Genomic DNA, 25,796 nt, shown 5'->3' with positions numbered 1-25,796 from the left:
CCAACCCTAATCAGCCTAGTGAGTGCTCTTATTCTATTCGTCTCACTATAGTAACCACATCCAAATTTACATCATCTCTAGTCACCATGGCTTGGTGAAATGCTGGAGTGGAATGAGAGAGAGTCAAAATCTCACTGCAGCTCAGTGCAAGCCTGAATATACTGTACAAACCGAACCTGACCCGGGATCAGATTTCCCCAAAGCCAAAATAGTGATCAATGATAATGTTCGGAGATGCTTTACGAATTACAGGCTTTAAATATGGAGGATGACTGGATGTACGTTCCGCTTTATTAGGAACACGATCATCTGATCAGCCGGTCACGTGTCAGCAGTGTAATGCACAGAACCATGCAGATACAGGGGGTCAAGAGCTTCGGTTAATGTTCACGTCAAACATCAGACTGGGGGGAAAATGTGATCCAAGCGTTGCTTTTCTGCTCATCGTGGTTATAAAGAGTAGTTGTCATGTCCTTCCTGTCAGCTAGAACCAGTCTGGCCATTCTTGAAATTCCCAAGCGATCAGCAATTTCTGACATACTCAAACCAGCCACGCCCATTTGGCACCAAATGTGATCTGGCCATGCCACGATTAAAGTCACAGATCCCATTTTATCCCTGTTCTGATAATGTTTGAACATTAACTGAAGTTCTTGACCTGTATCGTGATTGTATGTGTTGAGCTGCTGCCACATGACTGGCTGATTAGACCATTAAATAACTGAGCAGGTGTTCCTAATAAAGGGAGTAAATCAATATACCTCTGTAATTACCCAGTTTTGCTTTCAAAATCTTAAAAGATTTAAGGACAACGTTTCCAGGACAAAAAAAAAATGGCTACAGTATTTGAAATCCTAATGGGAGTTTTACAACAAGGGCTTTATTTTCCTACATTCCTGAAGCCAAGGTGCAGTAAAAACTCCTAAGCAAGCAAAAAATATCCAAGAAACACAAGATTCTTGAAGGTACTGGCATTATTACGTGGGCTAGCTAGAAATAACTGAAATGATAAATGAGGCACGTTTGTTTGTTTTTTTGCTCACCACAGCGTTACGCTCTACCCGAGCTCGGACCTGGTCTACTTTCCCTGAGATGACTCGGGGAAAAATGGACGAGTCGGCACCTTTGCAGAACAGGTAGAAGTCCCCTGAGATCGACAAAGAAAACATGCAAATTAAAAAAAAAAAACACGATTCATTTGAAAACAAGGAAAACAGGGCTGGCATGAGTACAATCTATTTACATCGGCATGTATTTTTAAATACTGTGTGTTCTGTACCTTTCTTTTTGTTGTGTGTAAAAGCAGTAGTATGTAGGACACATTAGCATGCTTATCACACACTGACCCAGTTGAGTAAATGTGCTGGATCTGTTTGTGAGTAGGCAGGGTAACACACACACACACACACAACTGAGCAGGAATGCTTAATCATGGCAGGCAGACATCTACATGTTGGTCTATTTTCACTTTGGTTGTTAACGGTTTCCTACTGTACATTCACCACAACGCCATTCAACTACCTGTGGATAACAGCGATTGATGCAGCAGCGCTTTAGTGCTTTAGTCTGTCCAGCTTACTCTTCATCTGTACACCCTGATCCAACAGATCAGCTTCCACAGCTTCAAATTTCATGCTAATCACGCTGTCTATCTCGTCATCTCGGAGTTCGCTAACTAGCCGAGTAAACTCTCTGGATGACTCGGCGGAAACGCGTCGTACTGCATTTTGGAGCTTTGAGGCCGACGTTTGGTGTGTTCACCAATTCTGTGCTGGATTTCTCGTTATTATGACATTTAACGTTGGGTAAACTTTTCACCTGCTGTATTACACACACTGTTGTGTTGAGTGGAGGACCATCACTAACGTGAGCTAGACTCTAAAAAATGTACACACTCCTGGGCAAAAATGTAAAAAATAAATAAATAAATAAATAAATTAATAAAAATGGTCCAAGCCTAAAGTGATAAATATTGAGCTTAACAACAAATCATTGGTCAGGAACTTATCAGGAATTAAACAAATGGACTCCTGAGACCTCCTGTGCCACCTTTTGCTCGTTTACTTTTGCTACAGTGAACTGTTTGGGGAAATATATAGCCTCTTCTTGTACACAAAAGTAAAATCATGATAATGATTACAATGTTTGCCCGATGCTCCCTGGGATAGGCTCCAGGTTCCCCCGCGACCCTGAAGAAGGAGTAAGTGGTAGAAGATGGATGGATGGATGGATGGATGGATTACAATGTTTGATGTAAAATTCAAACTAGCACATGTCTTTGTGTCCAAAATTTTCCACAAATATCTTCTGGGATGTTCATTAAAAAAATTTAAATATAATAAACAAAAAAAGATTAATCGTAAGAAGATGATATAATTGAATTTCCCTGTTTCTAGCTTTACCCCAAACTGCAGCAAAAGTACATGAGCCCACCGTTTGCTCAATTACTTTTGCTGCAGTTTGGGGTAAAGCTAGAAACAGGGAAACTCACATATAAAGCAAGAGATCTCCGGAGTGCATTTCTTTACTTCTTGCTCATTTCTTAACCAATGAATTGTTGTTAAAACCATTAAAAGCTTAACATTCTTGCCATTTTGGGCTTGCTTTTTTTGGCCAATGAATGTAGTAACTAAGCAGCTACATTGGCAATACTGAATATATTGAGTAAATATGAAATAGGAATGGAATTAAAACATGCTAAATTAAAATTAACTCCAAGGTGATAGCAGCAAACCCTTGGCCCAGCCCTTACCACGAACTCTTTCAACCTAGGTATGTCACTGCTGTTTTACAAGCACTTGGTTAGTAAAAGTTAAAACGGTGATGCATATCGTGAATAGCGAACATATGATATGTGATGTATTGGGTAACTAAGTCATAGGGTTATAGTGGGGTTTTTTTGGTGCTTAGTGCTCTTACCTGAGCTGGATCTGACGATAACGCTCATCCTCCGTCTCACAGAGTCAAAGTTTAACACCTCCATCAATTCAAACCTGTAAACACGCACAAATATCAGCAGTGTTTACTTTTTATCAGGCAGATGGGCACCACAGCCGAGCTGCGTCAGTGTGAGTATACATCCCTGAGCCAAAGGAAGTGAGTAACTGATTAAGTGACTCATACACAGTAGGCCTCGCAATATACACACACTGACACACACACACACACACACACACACACACACACACACACACACACACACACACACACACAAATAGGTTGTACACCAGGCCCTTGGAGATATTTTTGATCTATGATACAAACACTGGTGTATGTGTGTGTGTGTGTGTGTTAGGACACGTTTGCGTGTCCCCAGTGTCCCCATGTGCACTCATCAATGCATCATGTTGCTGAGCTAATTACAGTCGTTCCAGACATGCACTTCGTCCTCCAGGGCGGGTGTGAAGGTCACACACATTACGTCTGCATGGCTTACACACAACACGCACACACACCTACCAATTAACCTACAGTGCAGCAGGATGTCTAGACAACTTCATCGCTCAAGTGCATCCGATGAGAACGCACACAACACTATTACACAAACACCTACTGTTATTAATCACACCAGTGAGGATGTGTAAGTTGTTTAGTCACCTCGATATCAAATTTAGCACTGGTTTAGTGTGTTATTCTAGTGTTGTGGACTCGCCTCTCAATCTCTTCCTCCCTGTTGAGGATCTCCATGTGGTTGTCCTTCAGTCGCAGGTAGGTGAAGCCCAGCCTGATGACAACAGAGAGAGGTTTTTGATGAGTGACCACTGATCCAGGAGAAACAGGAAACTGTACAGTGCAGGCAGGTCCAGTGAGAAACACTGATCCGGTTACTGTTATCATCCGTTTTTCTGCAGGTGTCAACGTTTTTAAGGTCTCGTAATAAATATATGAATGAAGTCGTCGAAAATGTTTAAAAAACTTTACTGTGTAGTTCACTCATATCACCAGGTTTCAAATGCATTTTAATGTTGTAATAAAACAGAGGAAATGATAAACCACAGGCATGAGGTGAAGTTTGTAAATAAATGTAAATTTAAAATAATGACAACAACAAAAACAATAATGGTTGTTGTACAGTACCATTATTATTATTATTATTATTATTATTATTATTATTATGAATGGCAATGGTTGTACTTCTATTACTACTACAACTAATAATAATAATAATATTCGTAGTAGTAGTTGTATGCTTGTATTTCCTGTAATATTAGTACTATTATTTTTAGTAGTTGTAGTAGTATTTGTACTATTGGCATTATTATCAGTATTATTATTATTATTTGTATTATTAACATTGTTAGTTGTAGTAGTAGTAGTAGTAGTATTTGTATTATTAGCATTATTATCAGTAGTAATTTTATTTGTATTGTTTGTAGTATTAGTATTGGTATTATTAACATTAGTATCAGTAGTAGTATTATTAGTTGTATTATTAGCATTAGTATCAGTGTTAGTATTATTTCTATTATTTGTAACAGTAGTAGTATTATTATTTATATTATTAGCATTGTTAATATTAGTAGTAGTAGTATTTGTATTATTAGCATTATTATCCGTAGTAGTATTATTTGCATTGTTTGAAGTATTACTATTTATATTATTAGCATTGTTAGTTGTAGTAGTAATGGTATTATTTGTATTATTAACATTACTGTTATTTATATTATTAACATTGTTAATATTAGTAGCAGGAGTGTTTGTATTATTAGCATTAGGATCAGTGCTAGTATTATTTGTATTATTAGTGTCAGTAGTAGTAGTGGCACCTTGTTCCTGTCTCATCATCTTCAAGCCTTGACAATATAAATGTACCCTTGTCAGGTCAGTAAAGGAGTTCAAACTCACTGGAAGTGAATTGAATCAAACTGAACTGAATAGAACTGGGTGTCACAGGAGCAGTGCATGGGATTTACCAGAGCCAATCATTTGTCACTTCATCATGACATGTCTAATTAGCATAAAACAGAGAAAATCTCCATTTGAATGTTGCTGGTCACTGACACTGGAGTCACAGATTTGTATTACAAACTTAAACAGGAAGTGAACAGCTGTCTTCCACTTTTGCTGCCTGCTAGTATGAGCACAGGGTAAGAATGAAGAGAATGGATTGTTAATCTCTGGGCCTCAGGAGGATCAGTGTATTCTGAAGGTCTGAATGCTGTAACATAGTTACTTCCTTATGTAATGGAGATAAAAGTGAGGTGAGTGTTAGATCCTGTATTATAACACCCTATGTGTTAGTTTTCCATAATAGTGTGTTCTTTATTTATGCATGCTCAATTATGTGCATGCGTCTGTGCGTTCTCTCACCTCTTCATGCCCTCCACCAGCGCCACCTCATCAGGAGAGGAGGAGATGTAGAAGGACGAGGATTTTCCCTGGTGGATTCCCTTCTTAATGCCGTCCACCGTCTCCTCCTCCTTCACCTGCACCGTGTGACACAAGCATAGCGCCCGGAAAAACAGCTCCTCATGCTCCTAAAATCAGAACAACGAGACGCACGAGGGTAATGTTGGTCGTGCTGGTCATCCACAGTATGAATAATACTAATACGTAATAATAATACTTTTCCAGAATGTCTCTCCTCTTCACGTAAAGTGGGTGGGGCTAATCTTCTGTGAAGCTTGTACAGGTTTTATTCTCACTAATCACGTTTGATGTCACACCTGCATAGCCTTTGACACAGTTATCGAGCAACACGAGCAATTCTGTAATTCAATAAATTTGTACATGTAGGGTTGGTCAAATTCTTCCGGATATAAAAGAACATCTTGATAGAACACTTGGCTTTGGTATCATTTTGAAAATTTTTTTTTTTACACCAATTCCCTGGGACCATGTTTGAAGATGGATCGCTTACTGCATACTTCAACGATATACTGAATTTCATTGCAACTTTTTCACCACAGTTGTATGTATTTATAGAATGAGGGTTTTAAAAAAAAAACTGCATTGTAGAAGTGATAAACAAGGTCTTTCTTATACTGTAAAAAGACAAAGTCCTGTCTTTATTAACAATATGTTCCTGGTAGACTGGGAATATACAGACTCACTGACTGGCTTATGAATTTTATATAGGAAAGAGACCCTGTAATTGTACCTAATACAATTTTATAACACCACTACAAAATATTTAAGTGATGTATTGTAATAGCTTAGCTGTCCTGTGCTTAAGCAGACAAAACCTGTATTTTTGCAATACTCAGCAACATTTTTTTTTCTGTGTGTGTTTTTTAACTCAGTACATCATCCCATTTACTTCTATTATTTTTACCTCAAGGCTACATGTTTTAGGAGTGCCAATATTTAAAACCAGCTTCTTACGCAACAGCATCCAGTCAACAGACACATAATTATTATACCCGCTCATTTATGCACTTATCCAAATTCAGCCAATCGTGTGGCAGCAGCACAATGGATAAAATCTTGCAGATACTGGTCAACACGTGGTTCGCCCAAGAACAACGGCTGAAGCTGAAGTTTCAGTGAACCTGTGGCCACTGTACCCTCAGATTCCTGTTGTAAAACCTCATGTGCTCTTCTGCTGTCGTAGCCCATCCATGTCAAGGTTTGACATTTTGTGCGTACGGACATGCTTTTCTGCTAAGCACGGTTGTAAAGAGTGATTATTTAGTGACCAGCTCAACCAATTCTGAGCATTCTCCTCCGACCTCTCTCATCAACAAGGCGTTCCTGCAGAACTGCAGCTCACTGGACATTTTTTTCCACTAGAGACTGTTGCGTGTTAAAATCCCAGGAGATCAGCAGTTTCTGAAATCTTCAAACCATGCAAAGTCACTGAGAACACATTTTGTTCCCTATTCTGATGTTTGATAACTCAAGCTTTCCTGTATCTGTATGATTTCTATGCATTGCACTGATGTCACATGGTTGGCTAATTGTACAGGCATTCCTGTTAAAATGTTTGGCAAGTGTCCAGTACGCAGTCTAAGTACAGGTATAATTGCTTGTTGTTGATGTTTTTGTTTTTAATTATAGGACTGATGAATCTTCTGCATTCATTCCCTGATGATAAACAGCATCGCCCTATCGTTCCCTCTTAATGTCATCCATTTTCTCCACCTCCTTTACCTGCACTTTTTGCCAAGAGTTTTATCCAAAGTAGATTAACATCTCAACGTAGTGTGTAATTACAAAGTGTGTGTAGGACACCACGGCCCCGCCCCACTCTTCTGAGTCTGAGCTCTTCTCTTGTAAACAATACTTATCCCTAATGATGCATGATTGCTGGGACAGAGGCTGTCAGTGGCAAAATAAATTAAAGTCCTTAAGCAAGATTATGTGGCTCGAAAACAAAAGACGACAATATATACCCTAATCGTAATTATTAAACGCAACGCTCACACAGCCTAACTTAAATGCATGCCCTGCTTTGAAACCCAAGCAGGACATAAAGGACGAGTCTGTCGGCCCGAAAATGTTTCTGCTAAAAGATGTTCATCTGATCGTACGAGAGATTATATTTAAACGTATAACCCAGTAGGAACGGGTATGATGTAATTAATGAGTTCTTCAATAAGCCATTTTGTTAAATCAGACACATTCATTTGTCATGTGTCACTTGTGTTCATTTATCATAGTGAATGAGAATGAGAGAGTGGAAGAGAGTGAGACTTCATTTCTGTTCCCCTGAGCGAGATGGGGACTGGAGTTTACATTATTCTGGCCATTCAACCATATCTTCACACATCCACTCACTCAGAAACACTCTTTAAAAAAAAATTTAAAAAAATAAAAAAAATAAAAAGGATTGCAGAAACGTCAAGGATTTAAAACTTTCATTGATTATGTCTTAACATGACAGTCAGTATAATGTAGAGATGTAAACAGTAAAAGCCAGATTTTTATTTTGTGTAGGATATATAGGACAATTCATTATCAGAAAAATGTCATCTGTTTAACGTCTTTCTTTTTCATCACTGCTGCAGGAATGAGAGAATACTAAACCTTTGCGCACTGACATTTTCCAATAGACATCACTATTTCTCCCGCCTAAACGTCAATATAAATATTGGCACCCTTGGTAAATATGAGCAAAGAAGTCTGTGAAAAAATTGTCTTTTTTTGTTTAACTTTTTGTTTAAAAAAAATTCACAAAAATACTCTGATCTCATGGATATCAAAAAATATATTCCCACTGAAATTTTACATTTTTCCTTTTAGGACACCTGGGTGGCTAGGAACAGGAAATTGTTCAACCATGACTTCCTGTTTCACAGGAGTATGAATATGAGGAAACACATAGGCCAAATTCCCTTAGTCATTCATCACAATGAGATAATATAGCTGTGATGAGCGGCAAAAGGATTCAAGGATTTTTACTGTCATTCCAACACATGTACATGAGCTGGAACGATGCTAAACACTAAACCACCATGACACATCCCAACCCCGCCCCCCCACGTGAACTAATCAAACCTCAGAAGCATGAACTGCGAGATGTTTTCCGTTTCTGCATGTTTTAGGCTCACCTTCCTCTCACTGCAGGGTGACGAGTCGATCATGTCGATGCTGGCTGCAGCAGACATGATCTGGCCATTACAGATGGCATGCGGTACGTACACGTGACCGTCTACACAGCACTCGATAAACTCCATGTTGTTTTCCGTCAGAGTTCCTGTCTTATCGGTGAAGACATACTCCACCTGAGAGAAACAGATACCGATGAGTTACTTAACAGAAGGTTCATCAGGGTTTGTAAAAAGAAAGAAATAAAACCTAAATAAAAAATGAAATTAAATGGTATATATTTTATTTATTATTCACTTTGAAACTGAATAACAAAATAATCAAATGGTTTTATTCATTTAACAAAAAATAACTCTTAAAAAAAAATGCAAAACTAAATAATATTTAAATTTAAATACTTCTTCAAAACAATACTCTCGATCTCACCTGCCCGAGTTCCTCGTTAAGATCCGACGTGTTAACAAGCGCACCCTCTCCCAGCTCTTCGTCGAACATCTCATCGTCCCACGTAATAAAATAAGAGCCCAGAAACTTCTGCATTTCCACAGTCACGTACATGGACACAGGAATGATGTAGTTGAAGAGGACCATGAAAGCCAGGAAGTCAGTCAAGGCTCGTATCAACTGAGGGGAGGAAAAAAAGGGGAAAAATATAGTGTGCTCAATTGAACATTTGTGGGGTAACAATCAAAACAATTTAGCTAGCGGCTGAAATCTTTCACACTGACGATGTAAAGAGATCGTGATGGTGGAAATGAAACAAAGTCATCAGGAGCATTAACATTTTCCTCAGATGTGCTGGTAAATTCCTAAGAAAAGAATCGCTATGACTAAAATTGCACTATAACCTAACAAACGTCTGAGCGTCAATATATTGACAATCGCCAACATTCTTCACTGCTTGCTAATTCTGCACATGTGAATAAGCACAAGAAATTTTCTTGTAGGCACCTTGAATACACCAGTATCTGAATGTAGTGTTATAAGAAAAGGTAAACCACACAATGTACTAACAATGTGCTTTCAATATGGAAGGAAAAACAACAACTAGAGCACACAAGGCTAGCAAATTTAGCTAGCTGGCACTTTAAGTGATGGTGAAAAGTAGACAAAATCATCTGGAGTATGAACATTTTCCTCAGATGTGTTGGTAAATTCCTAAGAAAAGATTCACTATGACTAAAATTGCACTGCGATTCCACTTAGCATCACTTGCTAACCAAACTTCAGTGGGTTCTTCTGCCGCACTGAGGAACGTCAACATTGATTTACAACTGACTGGTTCTGACACTGTAAACACCATAAGAATTTTTGTTGTCAGCTCATTGAACGCAGCACCATTTCAGCATAATGTTATGACTCCATAATTAATATAATGAGCTGTGTGTTCAGGATAATGGAGTTTTCCCCCCTTTTTTCCCAAAGGGAAATCTCACCAGTCACACCCAAACTGGAAACAGGCTTAAATCAAGCTATTCAAAAGGATCTATAAAACACAGTCAGAGACAGGAAAAGGTCTCCGGATGCATTATAGGCAATGAATTTCTGGTGTACTTGACGTACTATGTGACGTTGCCGCTCGGTCTCTGTTTTTTGGTTGTACCAGGGCTCGTCTCGGTCGGGGTCGGCCTGCCACACGTACTTGAGGACAGTGTTGATCAGAGCTTTACTGATCAATATACAGAGATAAACAACCAGGTACGCATTCATAGATCTGCAAGAACAGGGGAAAAAAAAAGATGAGCAAATAACAAGAGTTCCTCTGATTTACTGTCAAGGATTAGAGAAAAAATGAACAAAAATGGAAAAAAAACACGAGTGTGCTTGTAAAGAGATTTGGAGAAGGGTCAGTGATTTTGTTATAGCTCAAACCAAGTTTCAATAGATCCTCTGCTGTATTACCTCCAATGATTTTAACTTCTATTAGATCACAGCAGTTGAGCTATCTGTGGAGCTATTAAGGAAATCAGGACCGGAAAGTACATTCTAAAAAGATCGCAGTGACACCAAATTATGTCCCATCCACCGACTTTTAACTGCCTTCTATAAACGTCTGAGTGAAACTGGATATTGCACATCTTGCACAAGTAATTACAAATCATTAAGCAGGCAATCTGCGGTGCTTACCTAATAAGGAAAAAACATACATTAGAAACCGCAGCCTAGCGTAATATACTCAGAAAATGCTAATAGGAACTGAACTGCATTAAGAAAAGTAAATAATGAAATCTTACTTTTCTACAGCAGAGCGTTTCTGGGATTTGGACTGGTAGTTCAGGGCCATTTTGGTCTCCATGCCAGTGTAGATAGCCACAGCTAAATGAAAACAAAAATAATAATAATAATAATAATAATCAAGTTACACAATGCTGAGTACAGTGACTTTGTAAAATAGGAGTGTTTTTTATGGATCCTGATCATACATATTGTCCAGATAATAAATGCCTTGTATGTATTTCCTGTTAAGAGCAAGCCACCCTTCCATGACTATCCATTAGTTGATATTTTAAAAATGTAATATGATAGCTACCCAAGCATTTAGTACAGTTTCTGATCTCCATATATGTTAATATACATTTACCTGTAACCTATTTATGCTTTAAAAGAAGGTCTGTCAAACAAAATGATCATATTGTACTGTATTTTCTGTCTTAGGATTATAATCAAAACATTAATATTCTGTAAGAGCACAGCTGTTAGCTAGCTAAGTTGTTCAAAAGAATCAAATGGAGTGAATATTCTGTGTACTGATTATAGTGGTATAGTTTATACCTGATTTTTGACATGTTCAGCTGTGATATATGATCTGAATGACTATACTGTATATTGGTGCTTCATATATGATAAATACCTGCATACATGTGAATGACTGATTTGATAACATATGTACTACTTGAACATGTCAAAGAGAAAGAAAGCAAAGTTCACGTTGACGTTTCAACCCATAGAAATCGTCACACATTTCAACAGTTGGCTAAAATGTACTTAGCATACCCTTAAACTGTATCATGAAAGTGAATATTCATATTAATACAGACTGACATGCAAGTCATTTGCATATAATATAGAATCATATATCTCCATATGTCTGACAGTTAAGGTAGATTTCAAATTATTGCCACAGATTGCAATATACACTAACCAGCCACTGTTATAGGAACACCTGTAACCCTGCTCATGCTTTTTTGTTTTGAGAGACTGGTGTGCATGAGAATCCCAGGAGATCATACTCAATCAATACTCAAACCAAACGAGTCAATCCGGCACCAACCAATCACCGAGATGACATTTTTTCCCCCATTCTGATGTCTGATACAAACATTAAAAGCTGAAGGTTTTGACCTGTATCTGCATCATTTTATGCATTATGCTGCTACATGATTGGTTGACTGGATAACTGCACGAATGAAAGGATGTACAGGCTTTCCTATTAAAGTGACTAGCAAGTGTATCTTTAAGTATACTAAAACAGGCTGGTCCAAATGCTCACTTAAATTAAAACGTCGTGTATTGTTGACCTGCTTTGCACACTGCAGGCTTATATGAGCTAAATTGTGAAATATCAGACGTGTAAATATACAGAATAACTCATAAACGAGACGATTTTAAGTGTCTGCTGTGTCCCTGGCTACCGAGAACAGTACTATTACCGTTTAATGTTCCCTTTTTTTCATAAAAAGTTAAGAACTTTCTTGCTCACACACACACACACACACACACACACACACACACACACACACACACACACACACACACACACAGTCTTAATACGAGCCTAGCGAGAATTTTTCAAGCAGACAATGGTCTCTCATTCTCGCTATCGGTGCGGTGCAATTAAAGGACTTCATTCTGAACTTTCAGTTCCTTCAACAACTCGTTTAATTATAGTGGGAATGGAGCGAGAGAACAGCTTAACGAGCCAAATCACAGCTTTCCCACTCCCTTTGCTTTATCTCTCTCGCTCTCGCTTCTCCTGAGCGCTTCTTATTCTTTTTTTTGCAATTTGCCCTCTCGTACTGGCTCTCTCACCCTCTCTGCCATTGTCTTTGTCCGAAAGGGTTTCTGCTGTGGCTAGACTATTTCACTCTCATAACACACTCTGAGAAAAACTATATATATATATATATATATATATGGGGTTTTTTTTAAAATCATGTCCATAAAACTACACACAGTGTAGTACCTTTTTTTCCTGAAAGTTATTGGAGGATTTTAACATATTTTTGTAGGGGTATAATTCTCATACTGCCAGCATGAGACATGAGCAGGCTTACAGGTGTTCCTATAAAAGTGGCTGGTTAGTGTATATTGCAATCTGTAGCAATAATATGAAATCTATCTTAAGTGTCAGACATGTGGATATATATGATTCTATACATTCTATATTATATGCAAATGACTTACATGTCAGTCTGTATTACTATAAATATTCACTTTCATGATCTGCGAAGTACATTTTAGCCTACTGATGAAATGTATGACTTGGCAGCATGAGAATTATACCCTTACAAAAATATGTTAATATCCTTCTAAAATCCTCCAGAGACTTTCAGAAAAAAATGTACGAAACTGTACCTAACTGTTTATCACAGAGGATATATAAAACATGCTGTTATTTAAAAACATAGGTATAATCATTGAGATGAAGTTTTGTGTAAGGAGATGTTTATTTAAAATGTTATGGAAGGAGTCTCTAGTGCCAGTGCTTTGTAATAGTGAGTAAGTTTCCGCCACAGGAAAGTCTTCAGGACAGAGGATTTTGCGGCGCTTTGCGGATTCACAGTAACACGCCTGACGGTTTATAGCTGCTATAACGTAGGGGATAACGTTGACTAACTTTCCACATCACTTGTATCGTTGGCAGACTGCTGTGGTATGAGAGGAATGAAACACTTTGAGACATGCTGTTATAGGAAAACAATCAAGTCGACGTGGTGTACCATCAAGAGCACTACGCCAATGACGAGCAATGGTAAACTTCAGTACCTTCTTTCCTGAGAGATGAATAAGGTTGTAGGAAATGCATTTTTATTACCATATATGAACTCTGTGTTTTTCAACGTGGCCCCTCGCAGCAGCAGGTTTTCCGAGCCCAGAGGTCTAAAACCAGAGATTAAATTCAGTACAGTATACTTGGCCTGCATTTTAAAAAGGTGAGAGAATATAGTGAAATGGATTGCATCTCAACAAAGCAGATAGCAAACTGCTGGCTCAGTTATATGTTAACTTTAGACTTTGTGCCAACAGAGATGTACTCTATATGAAGGCTATAAAATCCTCCTGCAGAATTCAATACTGCACATTCCATCTTTCTTGTACACAAACAAACTTCTTTCATTATGGCTCAGCTTCCTGTGTATGGATTTACCTTGCGATGGGCTCATCTCGGTCCAAATAAATATTGATGCGCCCGACAAATCTAGAGAGAGAGAAAAAAAAAGAGAGAGAGAGAGAGAAGCACAAAGTAAGAAGTCAATATCGGTTCTGGTATCAGGTATCAGTCTGACAGCACGCTCATTTACTCGTACTCATAAAAAATGCTCCGATACTAATAAAATACTATGTAATTATCAATTAATCTAGGATTAGCACTATGTGATGTAATTTATGTATATTACGTATACAGTATATTATATATTATGTATATTAATAATACTTGAGGTACGATTAGTGTATGTTGCGCACCTTCTGAGAACAAGTAACCTAATAAAACATCTTCAAAATAAAACTCAACATGACGAGGTCATTACTAGCTGCAAACACTGGCTAGGCAAGAAAGATTTCTAGAGATCACGCTATTTGAGTGAAAATAACAGCTCTTATCCAGTACATCGTTATTAATGATCAGCCACTGACAACAGGCCGTTGAGAACAATGGAATCAGGTACTTATATGTAAAATCTGTAAGTAAAACAGCTATGTTTTCCAAAATGACATAATCCCAGGACCTTCTTCGCTGTAGCCCTACTCGATCCCATGGTGCTGTGAAAAAGTATTTGCCCCGATTTCTTCTGTTTTTGTTGTATATCTCATACTAAATTGTTTCAGAAGTGAAAACAAAATCTAACATAAAAAAGGCAACCTGAGTAAACCCAAAATACAGTTTTTAAATGTTATTTATTGAAGCAAAAAAAAAAAAATTAAAGTTATCCAATACTAACTGGGCCTGTGTGAAAATGTATTTGCCCCTGTAGTTACTAATTCCCCAAATCTATGAAACTGCATTCATAATGGGGTTCAGCTGGACTAGACACAACCAGGCCTGATTACTGCAAACCCTGTTCCATCAAATCAACACTTAAATAGAACTTTTTCAACAGCATGAAGTTGGTTAAAAGGTCTTACCCAGTAACACACTATGCCAATGTTGAAAGAGATTCCAGAAATGATGAGGAAGAAGGTGATTGAAAAACATCAGTCTGGGAAGGGTTACAAAGCTATTTCAAAGGCTCTGGGACTCCAAAGAACCACAGTGAGAGACATTATCTCCAAATGGAAAAACTGCACAGAAGTGGCCAACCTTCTGAAATTCCAACTACTCATCCAGGAAGTCACAAAAAAGCCAAGGACAATGTCAAAGGACCTACAGGCCTCTCTTGCGTCAATAAAGGTCACTGTTTATGACTCCACTACCAGAAAGACACTGGGCAAAAACGGCATCCATGAAAGAGTGGTGAGGTGAACAGCACCGCTAACTCAGAAGAACATTAAGGTTCGTCTGAATTTTGCGAAAACACACCTTGATAATCCTCAAACCTTTTGGGAGAATGTTCTGTGGACTGATGAGTCGAAAGTGAACTGTTTGGAAGACAGGCATCCCGTTACATCTGGAGTAAACTAAACACAGAATTCCACAAAAAGAACATCATACCTATGGCCAAGCATGGTGGTGGAAGTGTGATGGTGTGGGGATGCTTTACTGCTTCAGAGCCTGGCCAACTTGCAATAATTGAGGGAAACATGAATTGTGCTCTCTACCAGAAAATCCTAAAGGAGAATGTCCGGTCTTCAGTCCGTAAATTGAAACTCAAGCACAACTGGATTATGCAACAATGATCCAAAGCATAGGAGTAAATCCTAGTCCTAGAAGTAAGTGAAAGACTGATCTCCAGTTATCAGAAGCTTTTTTTTTTTTGCAGTTATCGCTGCTAAAGGTGGAACAACCAGATTTTAAGTTTAAGGGCGAAATTATTTTTTAACATTGGTGATTTTTTTTTTTTTTTTTGCTTAAATAAAAATAAAGAAATAAATCAAAACTGTATTGTGTGTTTACTCAGGTTGCTTTTGTTTTATATTGTATTTCGTTTGAAGATCTAAAACTATTTAGCATGAGACATACACAAAAACAGAACTGCAACAGCGCTGCAGCTAGCTAATGCAATTCAATTTAACTCGACTAGCCAACAAAATCAAGAACGAACCTACAGTAGAGATTCCTCAGCGGGGCAACAGAAAAGCGTTCACCCAGATCGCGCGTTCAGATCCGTACGATAAAACACCCTTCCGCAGTTGGGAGCCAAAGGAATCTCTGTGAGCTCATGTATGAGAAAGACAGCAGATAACGCTTTCCTCCGAGTATACAGCATACGCAGCAGTTTGGGAAAAAAAACATGCTCGCCACTATTTAAACCAACGAACCACAAGAGAGCTGAATAAAATGTTCCGTGACATCAACGATTGATTAACAGTGCGTAGGTTACTAGTAAGAACCCAGGTGTATTATAGCTGTGTTGGAGCACATGAGAATATTAGTTCTTATGCTCGGCTGCTCTCGTGTTAAATGTTTGTTCATGCCTTTTACTGTTACATGTAAATATGCATGACGTGTGACGCATGTCTCGGATATATCGTGTGTCTTGCAGCGACATACAAGTGTGACATTTGAGTTGTTTATATGAAATGGTAAATGACTCACTTGTAGAGGTCTGGCTGAGGTTGTTCACATTCTATAATGGCCTGCAGTTGGTCCACCTCCTTCTCTGTATTAAAGGCCTTGGTGTCCTGAACTGCATAATAGGTCTTTGTGTGGGGAGAAGAGCACATCAATGAGCAATCAGCATACCAAGGACACACACGCACATTCCGTCTAATGAACTCAACTTCAGATGCACCAAAAACGCAGTTCAAATTACAGTGCAACTCGACAAGAAACTACAAGGGGGAAAAAAAAATAAGCGACAAATCTACATAAAGCTTTATTTTCCTGCAGACTCAGCAGTGAGGCGATTTTCACTCCTCTTCCTAGAGCACTGTGAGTAATGTAATGTAATACACACTGCTTTGTGCCTTAATCACCTTGTGACTGGATTCGCCGTCCAAGCTGGCAGTGGTGACGAAACACGTGCCATCGTCTCGACTGGTGGAAAGCAGGATCAGGTCACAAGGAAACGTCTCGTCCTCCTTCACCAACACCACGTCACCCACCTGGCATGCACAAACATGCTACAATTACACCATAGAAAACCTGTTATGCTATTAAAATGAATTACACAGGTGAGTGTCATAAAGCCGTCATCATTCATAAAAAAAAACAAAAAAAAAAAACAACAACAACCAACTTTGAGAAATCCTCCTTGTTCCTGTATACGTTACATTGTACATAACTACGGCTCGACTAAACTTGCACAACACAAAGCTATGATGTCATTACCATGCTCTTATCGAAGCCGCCGAACACAGACCCTATTCACAGTTCAGAGTTCCACTCTGGACAGCAGCCAAAGTAGTGAGCATGACATGGACAATGGAAGTTTAAACACAACGATTTAACATCGTAAACGCCTCATTTCAACCACACAAATAAATACGTAAACATAAATCTATCATTCTGATGACGGGCGTATCTGGGACACTGTTGGCATCCACAGAGAGTGAGTGTTACGTAACGGATCATAGATGCTGACTGGATTGTACGGAGGGAAAAAAATAAAAAAATAATGCAACAAACTGCATCTAAATGCATACCTGAGAGTTCTGTCTCATCATTTTGTTTCAGTGTTAAATAACCTGTATGACTAGAAATGTGCATCAGGATTGGGATCCTAGCCACTGGTAAATATGTGCTGTGTGACACATTTTACTACATTCATTCATGTGGGATTAAAAAAAAACCTGTCTATTTCAGTCAAACACAATGGAATACGGCAGCATTTTTCAATCTAATCTCTAACCATTGTGTCTACAGTGCATTTGTGATTACTACGAGCAAGAATTTTAACGTTTCTCTATACTAAGGTAGAAGAGAAAAGCTGTTTACTTAAAATGTAGGACTTGCTGAATTCTGTCAATAAATGCTATCGTAAAACATTTTGCTAGAATGCCATAAAGAATTGTTTAAAAAAAAAAAAATGTCATGCGCTACCATTATAGCGTGTTTGAATTCCCAATGGCGTCACCACAAAACCTTCTGGAAACTTTAAGCAACTAATTACTCTTTATTGTGTTGTTCTAGCGTTGGAAGGTTGGAAAAAATGTAATAAAAACTTTATTAATAATGCATAACAGATATAGTTTTTAATTCATGTTACAGAATCACAGTGTATACGCTTTTATTAGGAATTCAATTCCCTTCCACTGTAAATGAGTTATACGTGCAGCTGTGGAAATCACACCTGGGCTGATGCACTGGATAGAGACAAGTTTGAAAAACACAGGAGTATTCGCAAGCAAATGACAATAATTGTACTGCAAGAAACAACTCCAAACATCTTCCCAAGTCAGTACGTTTACATGGACAACAATAATCCGACGTTAACCTGATTAAGACGATACTCTGATTAAGAAACTAGCATGTAAACAGCGATTATTAATGAGCTTAATCCGATTAAAGTCATACTCGAAGTAAACACAAATGGAATTAAGACATGTGGAGTGTTCCTGCTTTAGTCGCATTGTCGACGTGTATTACAGACATGTACACACCTTAATCATACTATTAACCTCGTGTGAGAGTTTTCACCGCATTTTGCGACAGGACACGTACACACACGGCAGTGCTCAACCGTTCAACGGCAAACAAGAGAGCACGGCTGCGTCCCAAACCGCGTACTTACCTACTATATAGTAGGCGAAATACATGTATATAGTAGTATACTATATAGTAGGCAAGTATGCGGTTTGGGACGTAGCCCACGGCTTCAAGCAGTCGTCTATTTGCACGTACAGCATGACTAATAATCAACTGCACTTGAAGCTTTCATAAAATTAAAAATAAAAACACCCAAAACTGTATACGGTTCCATCACGAAGACCAACTGTATGTCAATACGTGAAATTCTGGAGGGAACATCAGACGGCGTGGCACAGGGACGTAATGACGTGTGCTGTTAATCTATCTATGTTCTATAACATGTAAAACGGGAACATGAAAGGAGTATTCTAAAAGCAGCTCATGTAACACCATAATCACAATACTGTCTTATTCAGAATAAGGTCAATAATTAGATTACTGCTGTCCATGTAAACGTAGTCATTGACAAGCCAGGTTTATAAAAAAAAAGAAAAGAAAAGAAAAGCAATCCTGAATTATTTAAACAAATACCAAATACCTTTTGTCATATTTCTAAAGTATAGCCCAGGCTTTCTAGAGTTTCTGCAACAAGACAGACCTTCAATCATTTTTATTTCACATCTCACTGATAAGTGGCATAGCGATGTCTCTGCAGTAAGACTAACTTCACAATGAACGTAGGAACACAGCAGCATTCTGTCTGTCATCGTGCCGACCCTCTGCTGCCAGACACTAACTGGAACAATGCTGTCAGCTGAACTGCATTACACAAACAGTTAGGTCACGCAAAGCCTCAGTTCTGAATATAATGACTTCCTTATAAATGGGAATATACAGAGCCATTGTCAGTGGCAGAGGTCAACGTCCTTCGTAAGGCATGTCAAATGACTGACGTGTATTATTTGCACCATAATGTTAAAGGCAACATACGACTGCAATAAATGGTAAATGCTCTGCAATTATATAGCGCTTTTATCCAAAGTGCTTTACACTGTGTCTCATTCACCCATTCACACACACACACACACACCAATGGTAGCAGAGCTGCCATGCAAGGCGCTAGCGTGCCATCGGGAGCAACTTGGGGTTCAGTGTCTTGCCCAAGGACACTTCGGCATGTGGAGTCACGTGGGCCGGGAATCGAACCACCAACCCTACGAGTAGTGACAACCCGCTCTACCACCTGAGCCACAACCGCCGCATTATTAACATGTAGCACATTTCCCTGCAAGTAACACACCTGCAGCTTGCGACTCTGCTTGCGAACCACTTTGCCTTTTTGGACAACTTGAACGGGACACTGGTTGATTGCGTTGTCCGCCTTGTGCCTGAGCCAGTCCTCATAGCCCTGCACAGAAGAGAGAGAGAGAGTGAGAGAGAGGTGTACAAAAGGTGCCTGTTTGAGGGTACTATCCTAACGATAACGAATGTTTTCACACCCTGTTTTCTGATAGATATCATGATGCTTGCACAGAATATCACGATATGCATTGTTAGAAATCTTAATAGTCAGAGAACACTTAGATCTGCTGACAAAGGGCCAGAAAAACTGTAATGTCAACAAATAAATAAATAAATAAATAAATAAATAAATAAATCAGACAAAACATATTCTTGATTTTATTTAAATGTACAATTTGTTCACTCAGAGGGAGTGAAAAAGGAAAAGAAAAACAAGGCATTTCACTTGCTTACCTGTTTAATAGCGGTTACAGTGATGACAAAGAAAAGTGGTAAACCACTGGTGATGGGGCTGGTGGGAGTGTCGATGATCAACTGCAGAGAGCGATAAACAGAAAGGACAGACAGAGACAGAGTGTCTTTCAGGCTGTTTGCGCCGAGCGGGACACTGCTATTGAAAAGACTTTTCATTTCACTGAGGCTCACCTGTACAAGAAAGATGATGAGAAAGTAGAAATTTGCGATTCTTCGAAACTGTTCGAACAAGTTCTTCGGAATAAAGTTCCAAAAAGTGTACTGGAGGAAGACAGATTTAGGGAAAACAACAACAACAACAACAACGTTAGATCATTCTAAGGGGATTAGAGGGACAATGAGGCATAAGGCATCGTATACAGAAGCTGTTTAAATTCCATTCTGATGAAAGAGGATTTCATTCAACATTACATTTTCACTTCCCACAATTTTACACAAATTCATCCCCCATTTACACTACTTTTTGACAAATTTAAACCAAATTGACTCACTTACACCACTTTGTCTCAATATTTTACACCGGTTTAGTGTCATTTTACACCGCTGGTGTCCTTTGTTTCACTTTTCAACTCAATTCACACCAATTTTTCCTTTCTTCACAATTTTACACTTTTTACAATTATTTACACGACCTTTATCCCAGTTTTACACTCCCCTTTTCAATATTTATGGCACATTCCTAGCCAATTTACACAGATTTCCCCCCATTTAACACCATTATTTTACACTAGTTTTTCTACCAATCCCGTCCATTAATTTTATACTACATTACATTTGGTTCCCATTTTAAACCTCCACTTCCCCCAATTTTACACCATACCGCATTGGTCCCCAATTTACACCACTCCTCTCACCTAATTTTACACTACTTGTCCTAATTTTGATCTCTTTTTACACCCTTTAGACAACTTTCCCATATTTACACCAAAGTTTGTACAGGAAAAAAAAAAAAACAATCTCAACAAAAACACACTCCATTTCAGTATCAACAAACAAAATTTCTGCAAAGGCTCTACCTAAACATTTTTAAAAAAAAAAATAAAAAAAATTGGAACTGTTGAGACTTTTTCATAAGGGTAAATTAAGTGCTCAATATAGAAACTTTAATTTAATCTGTGCATAGAAGAGATATTCTCACGGCAATTAAGTTGAAGGAGTTTCAATATTGTGTCAGACCTTGGAGGAGACTATTCTGTTGTCGGGGAACCTCTGAGGGATGTAGGCCTCAGTGCCGGGGGGTGGCACTTTCTGTCCGATATACACTGTCCTGCTGTCCACCCAGTTCTCCTCCCCTGCACACTGTACAGAGAGCGAGAGAGACACAGAGAGAAAGAGAGGGAGGGGTTATTCATTTACTTATTAGCTAATAAGATCTTTCTTCCATTCAACTTCTTGCCTTCTGCCACAGTCTGAGAGCGACACTCTTAAAGCTCTTATGGGTAATGAAGGCTATGACCTACACAGCTGCACTTCTACAAAATAGAATTCAACCAATTAAAGACTGGATAACAGTTCTCTCTAAAAAGTCCATGATCACCAAATTACCCCCAAAGTGCTTAATTGTATCAGAAAGTTATATTTGAATCAAATTGCTTCTGAAGTGCTCTTTTTAGTGCCACACTTGATGCCTCTTGGATATTCCCACTAAAGGCTCTCGCTAAAGTCTCTGATGGCCATGTCAAACCCTACATTTATTCTTTTACTCCAGTCTCTGAAAGCATGATCATCTAGTCATTTAGTCATTGCAAGCAGCCCAAATGTATCCCAGTTGCACTCTAAATGCACCTCGGACTTCAAAAATACCCACAAATGCTTGCATCAGCGTTTCTTTATAAAAGTGTGGGATTGTGCAACACAAAATGCTTGCATAGAAATGCTTGTAAAGGCGCCATTTACAGTGCCTTGCATGAGTTTTCATCCCTCTTGAAGTTTTCTATAATTTTAGAAATTTTCTTGGATTATATGTCAGGAATCTTCACAAAATAGCGCATAATACTGAAAGTGGGGTATCAACAGGGTTTTGCAAAATCATTTAGAAATAAATAAACATTGGGCTTTCGAGTGGCCAATAGAAAAGTGTCTGCCTTATAGCAGAGACTTCACAAGTTCAAATTTTAACAATGCCACAGCCATCCTTGGTAAGGAGTCCCAGAGAGCAAAACGAGCCAGTGGAGGGCATCCGTGAGCTGATGTATGAGGAAGAGGGCAGATAGCGCTTTCCTCGGAGTGTGCTTTACTTCGAAAAAACGCCAGCGCAAGCTTCACGTATCTAGAAGGAAGCACTTCACCCTCACTGGCTGGAAGCTGTGGTGTGATAGCGGAGAGCTACTGTAGCTAACAGACAGGAACTGGCAAAGTGCCCAGTGCAAAAGCTGTGATAGCATAAGTATTCACACCCATTGTTGCCAACGCCTTAAATTAGATTCTGTGCAGCCAATCACCATCAGTCTCAAAACTAGTTGAATGGAGGCCAACCTGCAAGCAATTAATGAGTCATGTGATTTCAATATTGAATACACCTGTTCCTGGAAGACCCCAAAGATTGTTAGAGAACATAGCTACACAAGCAAACTCATGAACACCAAGAAAGTACTGGAAATGTGTCAATATCCCAAACATCCCATATCCCACACTGAATTATTCAATCTATTTGAAAGATTGTGAGAAAAAAAAACAACAAAAAAAAAAACATTGTACAGTTGGAAAGAATATTGTACAACTACAATTCCGCCTAGAGGAGGCCGTCCACTAAAAATCAGTGACCGTGTAAAGAGGGTATTAGTCAGAGGCGCAATCCATTCCTCAGCAGCATATTCCAGGAGCCACTACTGAAAGGACTTGAATTGATATTGGCTGGGAAAGACTGGAGAATGGAATCACTTCAGAAACTAAAAGGTCTCTAAGTGAAGTAATTAGCAAAGCAATAACGCTCAAGATGTCCTCAACTTCTTTCGGTGTCCTGTGAATGATGACCGGCTCTTACATATGAGCCATTTAGAAGAGTCAGCAGACAATAAGAGCTTACTGTAGGCACTGGAACATTTCAAATATAGCTGGGAAGAAAACCAACTGCGCAATCACGCCTGACGGCTAACAAATAAACACTGTTAGCACAACAGTATAGTCTCTTTGTAATCAGCAAGTGAATCAGGCATTATATTTATACATGCATCTGATCAGATGTAAGACATACAGAAGTGTTTTTGTGTGAATTTGCTTAAAACGGCTACGACTGGGGATCAGTTAGCGTGATCACTCATTGTCATGGCTTTAATTCACAGCAACATTAGGAAGCCGCCCTTGCTTGGAACATTGGTGCAGCTCAGCGTGAGAGAACAATTTCAACCCGTTAGCATCTCATACACTTCTCATCGCTAATCAAGCTCAATTCCAGCTGCTCAGTCGCACATTAAACCAACGGATTATTCTTATTTTTTAAACGACTGGCTTCCATATGGCTCTTTTTCTCCCTCATCTCTACCTCAACTGGAGTTTACATCAAGATTTGCATGTCATGCTGGCAAACAGGCTTAATTAGCGGTTTACATTCCTCCTGCATGCTAATCGCGTTCTTATGTGAATTTAATGGCCATGTCATTTGTGTTCTTTCTTTCCCCGCTGAGCTACATCATCTTGCACACATTACTCAGTCTATTCAGGCTTTCCCGCTAAAGGAAGACCCGGAAGCTTGGGAAACTGACTCGTTTCTCAGTAAGGGTGTGTATGTGCACATGATGGACAGTAAGAAGAATCAACCAATGACAACAGAGAGGAGGAAGTTGTTATTAGACTATCAGTTACAGTAAGTCCGGTATAAAACATGACAGTGTGTGCCATGTCAGCATAATTACAGTTACAGGTTCACCTCCGATGGCTATGAAGCACTGACACACCAGACTCCTCCCACAAATGTTAAATAAGCGTCTCCTCATATAAAGCTTCAATAAACATATCAACAATTATATTTTTTAAATTATGTGAACGGCCTGCCATATACGTCTGCCTCTGGGCCAATCAGAATCAAGAATTCAACCATGCTCTGGTATAAACATTATTAAATGTGAGGCTGGTCTGTCTGTCTTGTTGCTACATGCATACTTAAAGGTGCAGTGTGCAATGTTTAAAAGCTTTTCCAAACCTGTATTAAATCATATCATTTCAAAGAACCGTGCGCTTTCCAAATACTGCAATTCAACTGATCTGTTCAGTTTTTGAGTTTTATTTTTTCTGGCCCAGAAAATAGTACAACCTCCTTCCAGAATAAACCCATTTGCATTAAAAAAAAAAAAAAAGGCTCACAGACTGCATGTAGTGTCAACAGAAACAGTTGGGCTTGTCAGAGTACGTTTAAATCATGTTTGCAGTTCACATGACCGCCAGCAGGAGGCACTAAAAATGACAAACTGCTCCTTTAATCCATCTCAATAGTCACAACGAACTCCTTACGTGTAAGCAAACTGATAATAAAGTGAGCTTGTAAATTCCGAATTACCATCAAAGGAGATATTTTAGGACAACACGTTCCACATGTAACGGATATATTTTTCAAAAACACACACGGTGTAGTCACTCATGTCAAACACACGTTAACGAGAGGTGGGGTTAAGCTGCAGCTGGGGAATGGAGCCGTGTTGTGGCAGCACCATGCCCTAGTTTTAAAGACACTCAGATTACATGTGCACCACGTACACCCACACACACACACACAGCTCTACCTACCAACTGAACAGCCGAGCAGCTAAACTTACACACCTCTAGGGTGCCAGCTCAACTTCACCCAACCAAACACACACACACACACACACACACACACACGCTTTGCCAATACAGAGTTCATCTTTCAGTCATTTTCACACCACGAGTCCATCATAACAAACTGTGCCATATAATAAACCAATAAAAATTCATTGAAATCACTGACGTATACACACACACCCACCCACCCACACTCTTATTTCTATTCCTTCTATTACATACTTGTATTCTGGAAAGCTGTCACAGTGTCAGGTGTCAGCACTTTTCGCTCCTGCTTTTAACTATAATAAGATGTTAATAGTTTAGCGTTTATTGGATTAGAGCAGGTGAGCCTTCAGGAGCTCCAGTGTGGGATTTCAGGAGTTTAATGAGACTAAAAGCAGCAGGTGGAGTTGCTTTAAGTTTCAATCACTCAGGAAAGACTTTGGAGCTTGAAATTGAAATTGAGAAGTGTGACGTTAAAATGGGCAAGTGCCAAGCTCTCTCTCCATCTCTCTCTCTCTCGCCATCTCTCTCTCCCTCTCCCCACCATCTCTCCATCTCTCCCTCTCCCCATCCCCCCCCTCCCCATTCCCTCTCCCCATCCCCCCCCTCCCCATTCCCTCTCCCCATCCCCCCCCCTTCCCATTCCCTCTCCCCACCCCCCCCCTCCCCATTCCACCCCCCCCCTCCCCATTCCCTCTCCCCACCCCCCCCCCTCCCCATTCCACCCCCCCCAACCCCCCCTCACTCTCTCCATGAAGTACTAAGTGCCTTGTGCTTACATCCAATAAAAAAAATAGCAGGGCATCATTCACATAATACAGCCAAACACAACACAACACAG

The 25,796-nt window shown here is 39.2% G+C and overlaps 1 protein-coding gene across 4 annotated transcripts in view; it reads right to left on the bottom strand.

Annotated features, from left to right (window-relative positions):
• The window catches only part of atp11a (ATPase phospholipid transporting 11A), a 99,387-nt gene that overhangs the window by 28,765 nt on the left and 44,826 nt on the right, over positions 1 to 25,796 (bottom strand). For all 4 annotated transcript variants that reach the window (XM_053616264.1, XM_053616263.1, XM_053616265.1 and 1 more), the window contains 16 exons: positions 21,392 to 21,514; positions 20,387 to 20,476; positions 20,195 to 20,275; positions 19,740 to 19,847; positions 16,786 to 16,914; positions 16,406 to 16,509; positions 13,859 to 13,909; positions 13,526 to 13,590; positions 10,725 to 10,806; positions 10,054 to 10,204; positions 8,917 to 9,114; positions 8,493 to 8,666; positions 5,311 to 5,477; positions 3,653 to 3,724; positions 2,920 to 2,993; positions 1,044 to 1,147 (listed from right to left, as the gene is read on the bottom strand). In XM_053616264.1, coding sequence (XP_053472239.1) covers positions 1,044 to 1,147; positions 2,920 to 2,993; positions 3,653 to 3,724; positions 5,311 to 5,477; positions 8,493 to 8,666; positions 8,917 to 9,114; positions 10,054 to 10,204; positions 10,725 to 10,806; positions 13,526 to 13,590; positions 13,859 to 13,909; positions 16,406 to 16,509; positions 16,786 to 16,914; positions 19,740 to 19,847; positions 20,195 to 20,275; positions 20,387 to 20,476; positions 21,392 to 21,514 — 1,773 coding nt within the window. The remainder of the gene's footprint in view (positions 1 to 1,043; positions 1,148 to 2,919; positions 2,994 to 3,652; positions 3,725 to 5,310; positions 5,478 to 8,492; positions 8,667 to 8,916; positions 9,115 to 10,053; positions 10,205 to 10,724; positions 10,807 to 13,525; positions 13,591 to 13,858; positions 13,910 to 16,405; positions 16,510 to 16,785; positions 16,915 to 19,739; positions 19,848 to 20,194; positions 20,276 to 20,386; positions 20,477 to 21,391; positions 21,515 to 25,796) is intronic.

Source organism: Ictalurus furcatus, chromosome 26, assembly GCF_023375685.1.
Source record: "Ictalurus furcatus strain D&B chromosome 26, Billie_1.0, whole genome shotgun sequence".
Taxonomy (NCBI): Eukaryota; Metazoa; Chordata; class Actinopteri; order Siluriformes; family Ictaluridae; genus Ictalurus; species Ictalurus furcatus.
The sequence above is the reverse complement of the archived record's forward strand: the minus strand, read 5'-3'. Positions and strand labels throughout refer to the sequence as shown.